Raw genomic sequence first — 19,640 nt, forward strand, 5'->3', positions numbered from 1 at the left:
GGATCACGAGGTCAGGAGATCGAGACCATCCTGGCTAACACAGTGAAACCCCGTCTCTACTAAAAAATAAAAAAACTAGCCGGGCGAGGTGGCGGGCGCCTGTAGTCCCAGCTACTCGGGAGGCTGAGGCAGGAGAATGGCGTAAACCCAGGAGGTGGAGCTTGCAGTGAGCTGAGATCCGGCCACTGCACTCCAGCCTGGGCGACAGAGCGAGACTCCGTCTCAAAAAAAAAAAAAAAAAAAAAAAAAACACAAACCAACAAACCAAAAACTTCCAAATCCTGAATACTTCATCATAACAAAAATGAACTGCCAAAATTGATAAGCTTTTGAAACATAACTCTAATTTTTAAATAATAGCTGTTTAAATTTTGACTAATGGAGAAGACTAGATTGTGAAGTGTGCGAAAATAATCTATACAACACCTAGAATTTTTGAGTGATAAGATTTTTCTTTTTGAGATGGAGTTTCACTCTTGTTGTCCAGGCTGGAGTGCAATGGTGCGATCTTGGCTCACCACAACCTCTGCCTCCCAGGTTCAAGCGGTTCTCCTGCCTCAGCCTCCCAAGTGGCTGGGACTACAGGCATGCGTCACCATGCCTGGCTAATTTTGTATTTTTAGTAGAGATGGGGTTTCTCTATGTTGGTCAGGCTGGTCTTGAACTCCCGACCTCAGGTGATCCACCCGCCTCGGCCTCCCAAAGTGCTGGGATTACAGGCATGAGCCACCATGCCCAGCCTGATAAGATTTTTTTTAATTAAACAAACTTAAAAAAACTCATTATGATGATACTTACATAGTACTTAAGAAATGTATAGGGGCCGGGTGTGGTGGCTCAAGCCTGTAATCCCAGCACTTTGGGAGGCCGAAACGGGCGGATCACGAGGTCAGGAGATCAAGACCATCCTGGCTAATACGGTGAAACCCTGTCTCTACTTAAAAATACAAAAAACTAGCCGGGCGACGAGGCGGGCACCTGTAGTCCCAGCTACTCAGGAGGCTGAGGCAGGAGAATGGTGTAAACCCGGGAGGCGGAGCTTGCAGTGAGCTGAGATCCGGCCACTGCACTCCAGCCTGGGTGGCAGAGCAAGACTCCGTCTCAAAACAAAAAAAAAAAAAAAAAAAAAAGAAATGTATAAAGTATTTTAATTTACACTAATGTCCCATAGCAACTAAAACGTATTTATAAACTTTATCCTTTCAGTGTTGCTGAAAAAAGATTATCTAAAGTATACTACCTCAGGTAGAGGACGATGGCAATAACTTGATTTTGAATCCTCCCCCAAACTTCCTCCAAAACATAGGAAGAATAAAGAGAACACTAAAACCACACATTATCCATACTTTTAGCATTTACTAGGAGACAAAAAATATATATATACCACAAAGTTCATATGACATACTCCAAAAGAGTTCCCATTGCCTATCCCTTCAAGCCTGTGGGTGCAGACAGCAAGAGAGGGGAGCTTTAAAGACTCCATGAAGAAGTACAGAGGTGCAGAGGACTTAGAAGAAACACTGAAACACAGAAAAAAAATCACCCCCAAAAGAGAAAGCCCAATGCTAAGGGATGAAACCTAAACACGAGTTGGGACTTGATTGACAAGGAAAGTGAGCAGGACCAGAGGTGGCAACCTCAGAGAAGCAGTACTTTTGGAAGAAAATCAAATACATTTTTACAAAGTGGAAACCCCTAAAGACATGACAATGAAGGAAAAAGGGATATAAGAGAAAATTTTATAGAAATGAGAGAGACACAGCTGGGCACCGTGGCTCACGCCTGTAATCCCAGCACTTTGGGAGGCTGAGGTGGGCGAATCACAAGGTCAGGAGATCGAGACCATCCTGGCTAACACGGTGAAACTCTGTCTCTACTAAAAATACAAAAAAATTAGCCGGGTGCGGTGGCAGGCGCCTGTGGTCCCAGCTACTCGGGAGGCTGAGGCAGGAGAATGGCGTGGGCCCGGGAGGCGGAGCTTGCAGTGAGCTGAGATCCGGCCACTGCACTCCAGCCTGGGCGACAGAGCGAGACTCCGCCTCAAAAAAAAAAAAAAAAAGAAATGAGAGAGACACAAGACATGCCAAACCCATTCCTTCACATCGCCACCACCAATATCATCAACAAAAAAAGAAATTACACAGAAAATGGAAGAACTGACAGAGGAGAGCACTTGTGACCCTTGAGCATGAAATGAGAAAGAATAGGAAAAAGCAACCCACATTCACATAAACATGTAAAAATTAAAAGAGGAAGGGGCAAAAAATTCAAATAAGAGCCAAAAGCCAATCACAAAGCTAAAGAAAACTATAACACAATGCTCCAAACTCAATTACATAGAGTCAAACAAGCATTTGGTGATTATGACTTGAATCAGATTAAAACACCTTTCATCGGAAACAGAAAAACTGGCCAGGCACAGTGGCTCATGCCTGTAATCCCAATGCTTTCAGAGGCTGAAGTGGGAGGATCACTAGAGGCCAAGAATTTGAGATCAGCCTAAGCAATACAGCAAGATCCCATTTCTACAAAAAAATTAAAAATTAGCCAGGTGTGGTGGCATGCAACTGTAGTAAATAATACAAAAACTAAGAACAGAAATAGACAAAAAAGTAGGAATAAATGAGACTTAATTGAACTCAGAAAAAAAAATACAAGAAAATGAGAAAATCATACCAAAATGAGAAAATCATATCTATATTTTGGACACATTACAAAGTGTCCAAAATATAGGCTCAAATGAAAAGTTAATGAATAACATTGAAGCAAAGCAGGAATACAAGAGAATGAAAATGAGATGAAGTAAAAAGTAGGATCAGAGAAAAAGTCATTGAAATGGGGGACAGGCATAAGAAAGCCACCATAACTGGAGTCAATGAAGAAGAAAATCAAAACAACGGAACACCGCTAACATTTAAAACTATAGACCAGGCACAGCGGCTCATGCCTGTAATCCTAACACCTTGGGAGGCCAAGGCAGGAGGACTGTTTTAGCCCAGAAGTTTGAGACCAACCTGGGCAACACAGTAAAACCTCATCTCAGTTAAAAAGAAAACATCAAATTAAATTAAAATTTAAAAATAAATTAAAAATAAGACTATAAACTAAGAAAACTTTCTGGAAATAGAAGAACACCTGAATCTGTACACTAAAAGGGCCCATGAATTCTTGACTGACTGATCAACTCCAAAATACATCCTAGCAAAACGATTTGACTTTAAAGATGAAAGTCCTGAGGGCGGTCAGGCAAGGTGGCTCATGCCTGTAACCCCAGCACTTTGGGAGGCCAAGGCATGCAGATCACGAGGTCAGGATATCAAGACCATCCTGGCTAACACGGTGAAACCCTGTCTCTACTAAAAATACAAAAAATTAGCCGGGCATGGTAATGGGTACCTGTAGTCCCAGCTACTCAGGAGGCTGAGGCAGGAGAATGGAGTGAACCCGGGAGGCGGAGCTTGCAGCGAGCCGAGATCACTCCACTGCACTCTAGCCTGGGCAACAGAGGGAGACTCCATCACAAAAAAATAAATAAATAAAGTCCTGAGGACATTCAGGCAAAAGATGAGATATCATAATGACAAGGAAATCTGACTGGCATTAGACTACTCAGTAACAACATATGAAACAAAACAACAGCTGAGTAGTACTTTTAAGTAAAGAAAATGCAAACTAAGGATATTATTTCCAGCCAAGCTATAAAGGTCTGATCTTGAACGCGTCAGGACTAAGGGAACACTACACATGTGCCCTTCTTGAGGTGTCTATTTGAGCAAGAATCAGCAAACTTTCTGTATAAAGGACCAAACAATAAGCATTTTAGGTTTTGCAGGCCACATAGCCTCTGTCAAATTACTCAATGCTACTGCTGTATTGCAGAAGCAGCCACAGATAATACAAAAGTGAATAAGCATGGCTTTGCTGCAATAAAACTTTATTTACGGGCACTGAAATTTTAATTTCATATAATTTTAATGTATCATGAAACATTTTTTAAAACTAACCATCTAAAAATACAAAAACATTCTCAGCTGTTTGAGGCCATACAAAAATAGTGAGCCAGATCTGACCCACAGGCTGTGGTTGATCATTCCCTTCCACCATCATCCCCCAGCCACTAGCAACCACTGATTTTTTTATTGCCTCCATAGTTTTGTCTTTTCCAAAATGTCATACAGTTGGAATCATACAGTAAGTAGCCTTTACAGAATTGTTGCTTTCATTTATCAATATGTACTTAAGATCCCACCATGTGTTTTCATGATTTGATAGCTCCTTTCTTTACAGCACTAAGCAATATTCCATTGTATGTACGTACCACAGTTTCTCCATTCACCTATTGAAGGACATCTTGGTTGCTTCCAAGTTTTGGGAAATATGAAGAAAGCTGCTATAAAACATTCACTGGCCGGGCACGGTGGCTCACACCTGTAATCCCAGCAATTTGGAAGGCCGAAGATGGGTGGATCACTTGAGGTCAGGAGTTTGAGACCAGCCTAACATAGTGAAACCTCATCTCTACTAAAAATACAATCATTAGCTGGGCATAGTGGTACACATCTGTAATCCCAGCTACCTGGGAGGCTGAGGAAGGAGAATTGCATGAACCCAGGAGGCGGAGGTTGCAGTGAGCCGAGATAGCACCACTGCACTCCAGCCTGGGCAATAAGAGCAAAACTCCATCTCAAAAAAAAGAAAGAGTTCCTGTTGTTCCACATCCTCACCAGCATTTGGTGCTGTCAGTGCTTTGGATTTTCACTATTCTAACAGGTGCATAGTAACATCTCATTGCTTTAATTTGCAATTCTCTAATGACAAATGATGTTGAGCATCTTTTAGTGTGTTTACTGACCATTTGTATATATTCTTGATGAAGTGTCTATTCAGATATTTTGTCCATTTTTTAAAGGGATGGTTTTCTTACTCTTGAATTTTAAGAGTTCTTTGTATATTTTTAGCACTGGCCTTTTTTAAAGATGTATGTTTGGCAAAGATTTTTTGCTCAATCTATCTCTTGCCTTTTTATTCCCTTAAAGATCTATATTTTTTAATCCAGTAATTCCACTTCTGAGAACCTACCCTAAGGAAATAATCCTACATATAGAAAAATTATTTACACATAAAGGTATTTATTGTAACACAGTTTATCATTTAAAAAAAAACTGAAACCCAAATAAATACCGCAATAATAGGTAAATTATAAAAATAAAATATGGTTAATATTATATACACAATATGTTCTAAAAAAAGCACAATGCATAATTTCATATATTTTGCTTTTTACATTTAAAAGTATAACAAAATTTTTTTATTTTTATAACTCCACAAACTTCATTTGAAAAGTACATTTTTTTCTGATTAAAATAGATACAGAAATACACTCTTTTATGGTTCATTTTTCTCATTTAACAACATGAAAAAAACATTTCTATTAAAAACAATCTTTAACAGTGAGTGTATGTTTGTTTGTATGTATGTATGTATGTATTTTTGAGAAAGAATATACAGAGGTTTACTATAAGTTGTTTTTTGGTGGCAAACTACCAAAAGGCTAGAGATCACAAAGAAGCGTCATATTACACACTGTAGAGCAAAGAGCTCAAAATTTTGTTGGTTTTCTTGTTCTCAAAAGTTGTTTTGGACTATTCTGCCACTAAAGGTTTATCTTGGTCCTTTCATCAAATAATATCTGATCTTGAGTCTCCCTAAAGTTACACTTTTTTTCTTTTCTGTAAAGCAACACACATCCCTTATCTCTTCCAATCTTTTCTTTACAATGGCTATGTTCACATATCAGAGCTGTTACAGCAGGAATGTGAATACTACTCAAGAATTTGGACTAGATGGCCATCAGATTCCTACTTATTCAGAGATTTTATGGTTATATTTTCATACCTTGTAACGATGATTTTTATGAACACTATTCTGGAAGCAGTCCATACAGAGTACACATGTTGGATCAATTGCACAATCCCTGAAAAAGATCAGAAATTAGATTCCAAAATTTAGATGACTCCCACTGATGCTCAAGGTATGACTATAATATAATGTGAACAAGTTTCCTGTATGGTACACAAACTGAATATGAAAATGCCTCAAAAATTGAATTGTGAAAATGTTTTGAACAAAGATAATATTGCTAGCATAACTTTAGTCTCATTTTAGCCACATTTAAGTGTGTAGGTCTGGATGTTTGGTTTTCTTTCTGAAATCATTCTCATAACTTTGGGCCTTGACCTGGTTTCGAACTGTTAGATTACAATTCAAAAATAGTTTTGTAAAAAATAATCCACTTTTTCCATTAACTACCATCATCTCATCCTATTACATAAATAAATATATTTTACAAAAGCTGATTGTTCATTGTCAAATGAGGCTTGGATAAAGACAAAGTTCATGAGAATGCAAGCAACATAAGGGCCGGGATTTTTATTCATTGTACATTGAAGTGTCCCAAACACCTGCAATGGTGCCTGGCATACAGTGGGTACTTAATATTTATTGAACAAATCAAAGAAATTCAATCCCTCTTTATCTCTCCCTTAATAAAAATTTCTTAAATGTATTGTTTTATTTAACATTTTGGAGGAGACATTAAGAACAATATAAATTAGTGCAAAGTGCAGGATTAATTTTTTTTTTTCTTTTGAGACAGTCTCACCCCATCACCCAGGATGGAATGCAGTGGAATGCAGTGGCACAATCACAGCTCACTGCAACCTCAGCCTCCCAGGTTCAAGCGATTCTCAAACCTCAGCCTCCTGAGTAGCTGGGATTACAGGCATGCACAACCACGCCCAGCTAATTATTTGTATTTTTAGTAGAGACGGGGTTTCACCATGTTCGCCAGGCTGGTCTCAAACTCCTGACCTCAAGTGATCTGCCCACCTCGGCCTCCCAAAGTACTGGGATTACAGGCGTGAGCCACTGCACCTGGCCAGGATTAATTTTTTAAATATCTTATTTAGAAGAATTGAAGAGATAAAATTGGGAAATTTTAAAAAGATTTTAAAAGGCTGGCCAGGCTTGGTGGCTCACACCTATAATCCCAGCACTTTGGGAGGCCAAGGTGGGTGGATCACCTGAGGTTTTGAGTTCAAGACCAGCCTGACCAACATGGACAAACCCTGTGTCTACTAAAAACACAAAAAATCAGCCAGGCGTGGTAGTGCATGCCTGTAAGCCCAGCTACTCAGGAGGCTGAGGAAGGAAAACTGCTTGAACCTGGGAGGCGGAGGTTGCAGGTGAGCTGAGACAGCTCCATTACACCCTAGCCTGGGCAACAAGAGCGAAACTCTGTCAGAAAAACAACAACAACAACAACAACTTAAAAGGCTAACAGGAAATACAAGTTGTCTAATAATATTCTGTATAACATATATGATTTATAGGCCTATTTAGAGTAGGATTTTCAACCTTAATACTACTGACATTTTGGGCCAGATAATTATTTGTTGGGGATGAACCCGACTATCTTGTGCATCAGGATGTTTAGCAGGAATCTTGGAATCTACACACTAGATGCCAGTACCCTCATCCCCAGTTTTAACAATTAAAAATATCTCCATGAAACTTTTGGAGAAATGAGGTCTACAAATGTCTAGTATGCTTTAGTTGAAACTGACTGGGCTTTAGCTAAAAACATATAATAAGATAAATGAACCTTACTATACTATATAGCAACATGGTACACAAAATGCAAAGACTATTTTTGTTTGTTTTTGAGATGGAGTCTTGCTCTGTTGCCCAGGCTGGAGTGCAGTGGCACAATCTTGGCTCACCGTAATCTCCGTCTCCCGGGTTCAAGCAACTCTCTGCCTCAGCCTCCCAAGTAGCTGTGATCATAGGCGCCCACCACCATGCCTGGCTAATTTTTGTATTTTTAGTAGAGACGGGGTTTCATTATCTTGGCCAGGCTGGTCTTGCTTGAACTCCTGACTGTGTGATCCACCTGCCTCAGCCTCCCAAAGTGCTGGGATTACAGACATGAGCCACAGCACTTGCCCCAGGCTATTTTTTTTCCTGAGAAAAGAACAGGATAAAGAAAGATAGTATGTTCTAAACAACCGTTAACTGTACATAAACCAGTCAGGCCTAGAATTATATGGAAGTAAAAACAATTCTCTGTATTTATAAAGTCTAAAACTTTACACTCCTAACCTAAACTAGCTCTAACAAAGGAGGAAAACTAAATTTCAATTTTCAGGCAGAGGTAGGGAGTAAAAACATTCTCTGTGCTGCCACAAAGTTTAAGGCACTGCTCTCACAAAGAATAAAAAGCCTAAAGTTATTTTCAGTTTCCCTACCACTGGCCTCTTCTAGTCAACTAAATTACTACTGTTTCTACAGGTTCAAAATCCCTTATGCCAGACTCTGAAATCCAAATAGCTCCAAAACTGAAAGGTTTTGGGATTTTTGTAGGTTTGGCAACAAATCTCACATGGTGGTAAAACATGACTTTAAATGACATGAGACTACAGGCATGATTTATACTACTTGTTGTGAATATTCACAGATTTCTTAAAGAAAGATTGTGTTTGATTACAGTGTCCCGCCCTGACTCTGCTGAGGAAGTATTCAGAATTCTGAAACGGCCCAAAGAGTTTCAGGTAAGAATGTGCTGGATACATTATGAACAAGGCAAAAATCTATCACCGACATTCTGTTGGAGAACAGGAAGAAACAGTGAGAACTATTTAACTGGAAGTCATATATATTCAGAAACAAGCTGTACTAGCAAAAACCACACTATAACGGTATAATAAAAGAAAGTTAAATAAGATTAAATGTATTATAAATAGTAATAAACCAAGAAAAGTACATCATGAAATAGATACAAAATACCAAGATTGTAATAATTGGCCAGGCGCAGTGGCTCATGCCTGTAATCCCAGCACTTTGTGAGGCTAAGGCATGTGGATCACTTGACGCCAGGAGTTTGAGACCAGCCTGGCCAACATGGTGAAACCTCGCCTCTACTAAAAATACAAAAAGTAGCCAGGCATGGTGGCGGGCACCTGTAATCCTAGCCAGGCGTGATGGTGGGCGCCCATAATCCCAGCTACTTGGGAGGCTGAGGCAGGAGAATTGCTTGAACCTGGGAGGCAGAGGTTGCAGTGACCCGGGATGGCACCACTGCATTCCAGCCTGGGCAACAGAGCAAGACTCTGTTTCAAAAAAAAAAAAGGATTTTAATAATTATAATCAATCCTGTAAATTTCTAATTCTTACCTACAAGAATAGGTTGTCTCTCCACTTTTGAAAACTTTCCCACAAAGCTGAAATGCTCCACTGTGCTTCAATTTCTCTAAGCAAATATCTGGATCTTCTCCAAATAAGTACCATTCCAGTGGAGTGAATATTGACATTTGTACACTTTGCTCCTGCTTTTCCAAGTCTGGGTCCATTTCAGCAAAGTAAATTTCTGGCACCAATTGTGCCAAATGATGCAAGAAAGCAGTATAAAAATCAACCTGCTGATCCCACCACTGAAAGAAAAGAAGATGAAAATTAGACTGACTTACAAGTTCCTTCTTAATCATCTAGGGGCACAAGCAATGACATAATTCTATAATTTCAAAGTAATTTACAATATAGTTCATCCTTCACCAATACAGAAGGAAAGTGGGTGATGAAAAACAATTAAGCTTGGAAATAAGCAACTGCTCACATACCACCTGTATCTGAAAAAAAAAAAAAAAGAGAGAAGAGTAGCTGTAGTAGGTAAGAATTATCCTTCCCTTCTGGAATGGCCAATTCCTGCTATGTGAAGGTGGTTCTATTATCAGTCACAGGCTATACAGACAATGCATTCATCAAACACTTTGTTTTAGGAAACCAGAGTATTTAACGAGAGATCAAAATGAACATAGGCCAAAGTTTTGTAAACACAAAAAGCACTAACCATAAAAGGAAAAAAACTGGATAAATTGGACTGCATCAAAAGTAAAACCTTCTGCTCTTCAAAAGAAACTGTTACAGATGGCTTATTTGCATGTGAAAACATGCTTACCATTATTAGTCATTAGGGAAGCACAAATTAAAATGACAATGAGATACCCCTGCACAACCTAGTATACTGGCTAAAATAAAAACTGGCAACATCAAATGCTAACTAGGCCAACAGTGCTTTCGCACCTATAGTCCCATTTCAGGAGGCTGAAGTGGGAGGACTGCTTGAGCCCAGGAGTTCAAGGCTGTAGTGTGTGCCTGTGAATAGCCACTGCACTTCAGCCTCGTCAACACATAGGGAGACCCTGTCTCTTAAAAAACAAACAAAAGACAAAAACAAAAACAAAACACATATGACTCAAGGCACATCATTTAAAAACAACAACAAAAACAGAATCTAAGGAGTTTTACAAGCTAATATAATTAGAATTAAGATTTTAGATAAGGTTCCATAACACGTCATTAAGGAAAGTTACAGATATTTGATTACATATAAGGCTTTTTTAGTTTGCACCAATGAACCTCAATATTCCATTCACAAATAAATTCAACCTCAATATTCCACTCACAATTAAAACTTCACGGAAAATATGTTTACAATAGGTATTACTATAGAAATTAGCCCATTCTCTAAAGGGCAACTTATAGATAGTTACTAAAATTTTAGATTTACATATATTTTGACCCAGAAATGCTTATTCTAGGAATTTATTCCTCAGATAAACATGTATAAAGTATTTTTTTTGCAGCATAACTATCTTTAATCATAAAAGACTGGAAACAACCAAAATGTCCCAAAGCAAGAGCTGAATAAATCACGGGACATTATTAAAAAAGGAGAGGGCACAGATCTATGTCCTGATATGGAACATTCTTCAAGTTATATTGTTAAAGAAAAAGCAAAAGGTATAGAACAGTGAGTATAATGTGCTATCATTTATACTGGGAGAAGAGAGGAAAAGAAAAAGGAAGAGGTGAAGAAGATGTATCTGTATGTGTTTATATTTGAATATAAAAATCTCTGAAAGGATTCAAAATAAACTGTTAACAGCAGAAAGAGCCCCGGGAAAGACTTAATGTTCACTGTGTTACCTTTCTTACTGTTTTAATTTCCTACTGTATATACACATTATCTATTTGAAATCATTTAAAAACGTTTTCCATCCTATACATTTCATGTACAGTTATTTCCATCCTATACATTTCGTGTACAGTTATTTCCATCCTATACATTTCATGTACAGTTATTCATAACAGCAAAAAATTAAAAACCTGAATGTCCATGAAGAGGGTAATAATCTATCATTTAGCCATACTTGTCCAAGTGTGAAAATATATATTTACATCCACCAGATGTGCACTGTAACATCACTTGTAACTGAAAAGATGAAGTCCACCTAAATGTCTATCGATAAAGGTATATCCACTGTGGTACAGTCATACCACTCAATGCAGTCAGAATGTCATAAATACTGTTAAGTGGAAAAAGAAGCTTTAGGCCGGGTGCAGTGGCTCAAGCCTGTAATCCCAGCACTTAGGGAGGCCGAGGTGGGCAGATCACAAGGTCAGGAGATCAAGACCATCCTGGCTAACACGGTGAAACCCTGTTTCTACTAAAAATACACAAAAATTAGCCAGGCATGGTGGCGGGAGCCTGTAGTTCCAGCTACTCGGGAGGCTGAGGCAGGAGAATCGCTTGAACCCGGGAGGCAGAGCTTGCAGTGAGCGGAGAGAGGAGATCGTGCCACTGCTCTCCAGCCTGGGCAACAGAGTGAGACTCCATCTCAAAAAAAAAAAAAGAAAAAAGAAAAGAAAAAAAAGCTTTAAATATAATTTCATTTTTGTAAAAGGGAAAACATTATATATACTTTTAAAATTTCAACACATTTGGGTTTTCTTTCTTTCTTTCTTTCTTTTTTTTTTGAGACAGAGTTTCACTCTTGTCATCCAGGCTGGAGTGCAATGGTGCGATTTCAGCTCACTGCAACCTCTACCTCGCGGGTTGAAGCTATTTTCCTGCATCAGCCTCCCAAGTAGCTGAGTTTTCTAATTTAATATATGTGGAGGCACATCTCTGCCTATGCTTCCCTAAACATAGACCAAGGGTCTGGAAGGAGAAACAACAATCTATTAATAATGGCTACACGGAGAGAAGGAACTGGGGAAAAGAATTAGGGGTTGTCACATTTTTACTTTCAACAATGTTTCATTGTTTGACTTTGTTAGACAAGTGTCAATACTTTTGCAACTAACAAAAAAAAAACTTCTAAAAAATCCACATGAGGCCTGGTGTGCATGGTGGCTCATGCCTGTAATCCCAGCACTTTGGGAGGCCGAGGCAGGCGGATCACTTGAGATCAGGAGTTCGAGACTAGCCTGCCCAACATGCTGAAACCCCGTCTCCACCAAAAATACAACAATTGGCCAGGCATGGTGGCATGCACCTGTAATCCCAGCTACTCAGGAGTCTGAGGCACAAGAATTGCTCGAACCCGAGAGGCAGAAGTTGCAGTGAGCCAAGATCCCACCACCACACTCCAGCCTGGGTGACAGAGTGAGACTCCATCTCAAAAAAAAAAAAAAAAAAAAAAAAAAAACTACATGAGATAATATGCCCATTTAAAAATGATGCCAAATAGTCTCAAAGTATCTCCAATGGGAAAGACAGTAACAGAGAGAAAGACACCACAACATTATTGTGTTATGCTTTTTTTCTTTTTAATAGAGAAGGGGTCTCACCTAGGTTGGTCTTGAACTCTTGGGCTCAAGCAATCCTTCCCACCTCCCGAAGAGATGGATCTGGCTGGGACTACAGGCTCATGCTATAGCACCTGGCTGACTTTTGTGTTATTCTTGCTCAAAATGTATAAACTCATTCCAATCATGAGAAAACATCATACAAATCCAAACTGAGGGACATTCCATACCATAAGTGCAAAGTACTCTAAAAGTGAGTCATGAAAATAAGGAAAGATCAAGACATTGTTACAGACTGGAGGAGACAAGAGAGAGATAACTAAATGTAACTGGGTGGGATCCTGGGTGTGATCCTAGAACAGAAAAAGCCCGTTCATGGGAAAACTGATTAAATGCAAATCAGATCTGTAGTTAGTATTAATATTAATTTCCTGTCCTTGATAATTATACTATGGTTATGTAAAATGTTAACATTACAGGAAACAGGAAGAGGGAGGTAACAGAACTGTGCTACAATTTATGCAACTTTTTTTATAGTCTAAGATTAATCAAAACAAAAAAGAAATTATGCTGAAGAGGTTTATTTACTAATATGGAAAGGCATTAATAACAAACAGTTCAGTAAAGTAGGTTACAAAGCAGTATATATACAATCTCAATTTGGTTAAATATTATACTTACATTTACATAGAGAAAAATCATGAGGAATATTTAACAAAATGTTAACAGAAATGGGTGGTGTGATTTTAGCATAGTTTCATGGAATTCACTAGTCTGCTTATCTAATGAGTAACATCCTTACAGTGAGTCCATATTTGGGAAGTAATTTTATAATTTTAAAATTAAAATTTTTTTACTAAAACCTTTTAAAAATAAATATACCATCCCAGCACTTTGGGAGGCCGAGGCGGGCAGATCACAAGGTCAGGAGATAGAGACCATCCTGGCTAACACGGTTGAAACCTCGTCTCTACTAAAAAACACAAAAAACTAGCCGGGCGAGGTGGCGGGCGCCTGTAGTCCCAGCTACTCGGGAGGCTGAGGCAGGAGAATGGCATAAACCCGGGAGGCGGAGTTTGCAGTGAGCCGAGATCCGGCCACTGCACTCCAGCCTGGGCGACAGAGCGAGACTCCGTCTCAAAAAAAAATAAATAAATAAAAGGCCGGGCGCGGTGGCTCAAGCTTGTAATCCCAGCACTTTGGGAGGCCCAGACGGGCGGATCACAAGGTCAGGAGATCCAGACCATCCTGGCTAACACGGTGAAACCCCCGTCTCTACTAAAAAATACAAAGAAACTAGCCTGGCGAGGTGGCGGGCGCCTGTAGTCCCAGCTACTCCGGAGACTGAGGCAGGAGAATGGCGTGAACCCGGGAGGCGGAGCTTGCAGTGAGCTGAGATCCGGCCACTGCACTCCAGCCTGGGCGACAGAGCGAGACTCCGTCTCAAAAAACAAACAAACAAAATAAAAATAAAAATAAATAAATAAATAAATAAATAAATAAATAAATAAACCTTCCAGTATTCCTACTCCAACTTCTGGGGTACTCATACACAAACAACTTTTCTTTACATACCTGGCAACAACTACAACTAACATAGAGATAATATCTAACGTTCTGTTATACCTAAGGATCTTTTCATCAACAGCACTAAACAGAAAAAAACAAAACAAAACAAAACAAAAAAAAACTTGCATATTCAGCGCTACAAACCAAACAAAAAACCTTACTGTTCTGCTTAATTATAGGAGGCACAGAACTAGCGCTTTTCAATTCTCTTGTTAATAACAGAAGAAATTTGAGAGTAAAAACGAGTACAAGCCCCTCACATTTTATAGATGAGAAAGCTGAATCACAGGGAAGTAAACTGACTTGTCTAAAATCGTCAAATAACCAGTTGGTATCAATGTCAGGAACAGAACTAGGTATCCTAAGTCCTAAAGTTCAATGCCCATTCTACTAAACCAAACATAAATGTAGTTTTTATTTTATTTTATTTATTTATTTATTTATTTATTTATTTATTTATTTATTTATTTATTTATTTTGAGGTGGAGTTTCGCTCTTGTTGCCCAGGATGGAGTGCAATGGCCAGATCTCAGCTCACCGCAGCCTCAGCCTCCTGAGTAGCCGGGATTACAGGCATGTGCCACCACTCCTGGCTAATTTTGTATTTTTAGTAGAGATGGGGTTTTTCCATGTTGGTCAGGCTAGTCTTGAACTCCCGACCTCAGGTGATCCATCTGCCTCGACCTCCCAAAGTGCTGGGATTACAGGCGTGAGCCACTGTGCCCAGCCAAATACATAGTTTCAAAATCCACCTTTACTGGCTTGTTCAATTTCACATTATAGGTTGGGCATCCCACACCCAAAAATCAGAAAGCAAGACACTCAAGGGTAATGCTCATTGTAACATTGTGGATTTTAGATTTTCAGATTTCGAATGTTCAACCAGTATAATACAAATATTCCAAAATCTTAAAAAATCCAAAATCCAAAACACAAGGGATACTCAACCAGTAATGGTAAAACAAAACAAAACAATCAAGTTTTGCCTTCTTACTTTTTGCTTTAACTATGGCCTTCTTTCTAATTACAATTACAAATGAAGCCTCTTAGCTAACAACTACCGAACATTCCTGAAGGCTCCTAAATATTCTTATATTATCTATATCATCACACGCTTTACCATGAAGAAGTGGTATTTTAAAACATCATGGCTGGGCATGGTGGCTGTAATTCTAGCACTACAGGAGGCCGAGGTGGGTGGATCACTTGAGCTCAGGAGTTTGAGAGCAGCCTAGGTAACTTGGCTAGGTGAAACCCCGCCTCTACTAAAAATACAAAATTAGCCTCTTCAACCAGAATGTAAGCTCCCTGAGGAGAGGAACTTTGCCCTTCAAATCCCTGTATCCCATAGGCCTAGCACAAGTACACAATAAAAGTTCTCAGTTAATTGCTAAATGCTACACATTTCTTGCCAGAGAAAACAAAGCAAATTATGATAACATTAAGCCTTCTCTAACTTTGTGTATATATATATGTATTCTTTTTGAAGACAGAGTCTCGCTCTCAGCTCACTGTAACCTCTGCCTCCTGGGTTCAAGCGATTATCCTGCCTCAGCCTCCCGAGTAGCTGGGACTACTGGCGCATGCCACCCCAACCAGCTAATTTTTGTATTTTTAGTAGAAATGGGGTTTCACCATATGGGCCAGGAGGGTCTCAATCTCTTGACCTTCTGATCCGCCTGCCTTGGCCTCCCAAAGTGCTGGCATTACAGGCATAAGCCACCACACCCAGCCTAGAATTCTTATAGGAAATAAAAGTTCAGTTATACTCTTCACAAAAATGTTTTCCACTATTGCCAAACTATGGAAAATTTTTTTCAACTAAAATAGGTTTGATTTTTTGCCTCTGGTTGGTTGGTTTTAAAATTTTCCCCCATTTTCAACAGGAATAAAATTAAGAATTTTTAACTACCAGGTCCAGGAAAAAAAAATAACTGTTTGGAGTTATGGGAAAGCTTTCCTAATTGACTATTCTGTAAAAAACAAGTTCTTAACAAGTTCTCAACATTTAAATTCCCAAACATTCCAAACATTTCCCTCATCCCCAAGGAGACTAGAGCTATGTTTTCAACTCTGACCCAAGGGCTTAGATGCCTGTTTGGGAACATCATTCTGAAAAAGGAGCTTACTTAAGTAGATTAGTTTTGTTTAAACCACAATTTGACCTTCCTTAAACAACTGCTAGACATCTACAGAGCCTTCAGAGCCCTGTAATTGTTTTTCTAATTCTTCTTTTTAAAGTGGTAACAAAATCTGAAGGCACTACCATTTTTCATAGCCACTATGGATTAGTAATAAATAGAGCATCTCTAGGCACCAATAATCTTTGATTATATAATTTTTTTTCTAATATTATTCTACAGACTCAAAGGTTTACAGCAACCAGGCACAATGGCTCATGCCTATAACCCTAGCCCTTTGGGAGGCCAAGGCGGGCAGATCACTTGAGCCCAGAAGTTCAAGACCAGCATAGGCAACACGGTAAAACCCCATCTCTACAAAAAAACACAAAAATTATCTCATCATGGTAGCATAAGCCTGTAGTCCCAGGTACTAAGGCTGCGTACCTGAGTGGGAGGATCACCCGAGCCGAGGAGGCTGAGGCTGCAGCAAGGATCGCGTCACTTCACTTTGGCCTGGGGAACTGAGTGAGGCTCTGTCTCAAAAAAAAAAAAAAAAAAAAGAAAAGAAAAAAAAAGGCACGCTCATAACTAAGCTAATATCTACCTTCCTCTAACTTTTATCCTGTTACTGAAATAAACCAATATAATTCACTTTGCTTTTTCATCAGTCTTTTAAAATAAATGAAGATAACTATTATGTCTCTCATTTCTAGTCTCTTCATTTCATGGCTAAACTGAAACAAAGAGACTAAAGAAATTTGGCCGGCCCTAAACACATGGTATCCTGACCACTCTCCAAGTTGATTACCCTTATGAAACTGCACAACATGCTTCCATAAAGAGGAATAGGACTATTTATTACCTTCCTTATCCCCAGCACTAAACTGCTTCAAAAGATCACATTCTGAAAAGGTGTGGTGGCTCAGCCTGTAATCCCAACACTTTGGGAGGCTGAGGTGGGTGGATCACTTGAGGTCAGGAGTTCGAGACCAGTCTGGCCAACATGATGAAATCCCATCTCTACTAAAAATACAAAAAAATTAGCCGGGTGTGGTGGTGCACGCCTGTAGTCCCAGCTCGGGAGGCTGAGGCAGGAGAATCGCTTGGACCCGGGAGGCGGAGGTTGCAGTGAGCGGAGATCGCGCCACCACACTCCAGCCTGGATGACAGAGTGAAACTCCATCTCAAAAAAAAAAAGCAAACAAACAAACAACAAAAACATCACATTCTCACATTCCTTTTTTCTTTTTAAAATTTTTTTCTATTTCTTTTTCTTTTTTATTTTCTTTTTTATATATATTTTAAATCCTCTTTTTCCTAGTTCCCACAAGCAGACCATTCTTTGGCTGCCACATCACATGACATCACATGCAGACAACTAAAACCCTTAGGTCAATCACATGTAAGAGACTCAGTCCTACACCAAATGAACCTAGGTATAAGGCTTTACTTTCATCACAATTTACTTTTGACACAATATTCGGCCTATATGGGATTTATCCTTTACATGTTATCCCTACCAGCCTTGTGCTGTCTGTAAACATGTCTTCTATGTCTGTATGGCATTGATAAAATAAGCCAGAGTCAAATATAGAGCCACATGACAAGCAAGTTCACTCTCTTTTCTTTGCTGTTGAGATAACGTATAAGCATGCTGTCAGAATTTGGTTTTTGAAAACATTTTGTCCCTCCTAAGGGACAAGTTCTCCTTGTCCTATTTGTTGTATTCTCTTTTTCGTCTCTGTCATAGGTCATGCCCCAATTTTCTAGGCTTTCCTTGACGTATTTAGATAAGTAAAATCCTGCTTTCATAAACTCTGAGCTATCTATTTCATATTCTCTTTCTGCTGTATGGAATATATATTTGCAAACCAACTAAAATCCTCTCTTAAATTACAAGGCAGAACAAGTGTGTATTAAAAAAATTGATAAATTAACAGACTTTCCCTCCAGTGGCTAAAGTCATTTCTAGCTTACCCACAAATACCAACACTTCAAAGGCATTTTAAAAGGTACTCCATAAAGACATTAAGTAGTTATAGCTCCACTCCTCTAAATAAGTCAAACAGACTTTGTTCTGAAGGCTGGCATTAAGTAAACTATTAGAAAGAAAATTATATTCAAATGAGTAACAGTAGACTGCATTCTGGACAGGGTCTGTGTCACTCCCGGGCAGCAAGTGGGCACTTAGGGAAAGTGCATTAACTCTACTGGAGTTTTATCAGTAACATCTATTTACCATAGCATATTTCCATAAGCACTCAGATTAGTATTAGAGTGTGACAACATTAAAAAAAAAAAAAAAGGGCTGTACCAAATGCTTTAAAAAAACCCAAGCTCATCAACTATTGTTTATTCAAGAGGAGGCATGTTAACTGAAAACACTTTGAAAGAACGTATAGGCAGTCATAGTAAATCACCTGGGATTAGAGGTCTTAATATTTTGTGTTAGGTCATCTGAGGCAAGGGGTTAAAAGCTTAAGGAAAATTATTTCACAGAGCACAGCATATGCTTAATACCTTTACAGAAATGGATAAAGTGGCAGCAAGGGAAATTCGAGGTAACCCTCAAAATCAGCACACAAAGAAAGGATGGGCAAGACATAGGCACACCTCAGACATTTGGGTTCAGTTTAAGACTACCACAATAGAGTGAACACAAAGTGAGTCGCACAAATTTTTTTGGTTTCCCAATGCGTATGAAAGTTACGTTTACACTACACTATACTAAAAGTGCAATAGTACGAAGTCTTTAAAAATGTACATAACTTAATGTTAAAATACTGCTAAAAAATGCTAATGATCATCTGAGCCTTTAGAAAGTTGTCATCTTTTTGCTGATAGGGGGGTCTTCCCTCAATGTTAATGGCTGACTGATCAGGTTGGTGGTTGCTAAACATGGGGATGGCTGTGGCAATTTCTTTTTTTTTCTTTTTCTCTTTTTTCTTTTTGAGACAGAGTCTCACTCTATCCCCCAGGTTGGAGTGCAGTGGTGCGATCTGGGTTTACAGGCTCACTGCAATCTCCACCTCCCAGGTTGAAGCAATTCTCTTGCCTCAGTCTCCTGAGTAGCTGGGATTACAGGCACCTGGCTCATTTTTCTATTTTTGGTAGAGATGGGGTTTTACTATGTTGGTCAGGCTGGTCTCAAACTCCTGACCTTAGGCAACCCGCCCGCCTCGGCCTCCCAAAGTGCTGGGATTACAGGCGTGAGCCACCATGCCCAGCCAGGCAATTTCTTAAAATAAGATAACCATGAAGTTTGCCACATTGATTGACCTTTCCATGAAATATTTCTCC

General features: G+C 39.2%; 1 protein-coding gene across 1 annotated transcript in view; it reads right to left on the reverse strand.

The window, feature by feature from the left end:
* The window catches only part of UBR1 (ubiquitin protein ligase E3 component n-recognin 1), a 161,211-nt gene that overhangs the window by 130,764 nt on the left and 10,807 nt on the right, over positions 1-19,640 (reverse strand). Inside the window, exons 2-3 of the mRNA XM_010383779.2 lie at positions 9,232-9,488; positions 5,896-5,974 (exon numbers count right to left, since the gene is read on the reverse strand). Of these exons, the coding sequence (XP_010382081.1) occupies positions 5,896-5,974; positions 9,232-9,488 (336 nt within the window). The remainder of the gene's footprint in view (positions 1-5,895; positions 5,975-9,231; positions 9,489-19,640) is intronic.

The sequence above is a fragment of the Rhinopithecus roxellana genome, chromosome 5 (genome assembly GCF_007565055.1).
Source record: "Rhinopithecus roxellana isolate Shanxi Qingling chromosome 5, ASM756505v1, whole genome shotgun sequence".
NCBI lineage: Eukaryota > Metazoa > Chordata > Mammalia > Primates > Cercopithecidae > Rhinopithecus > Rhinopithecus roxellana.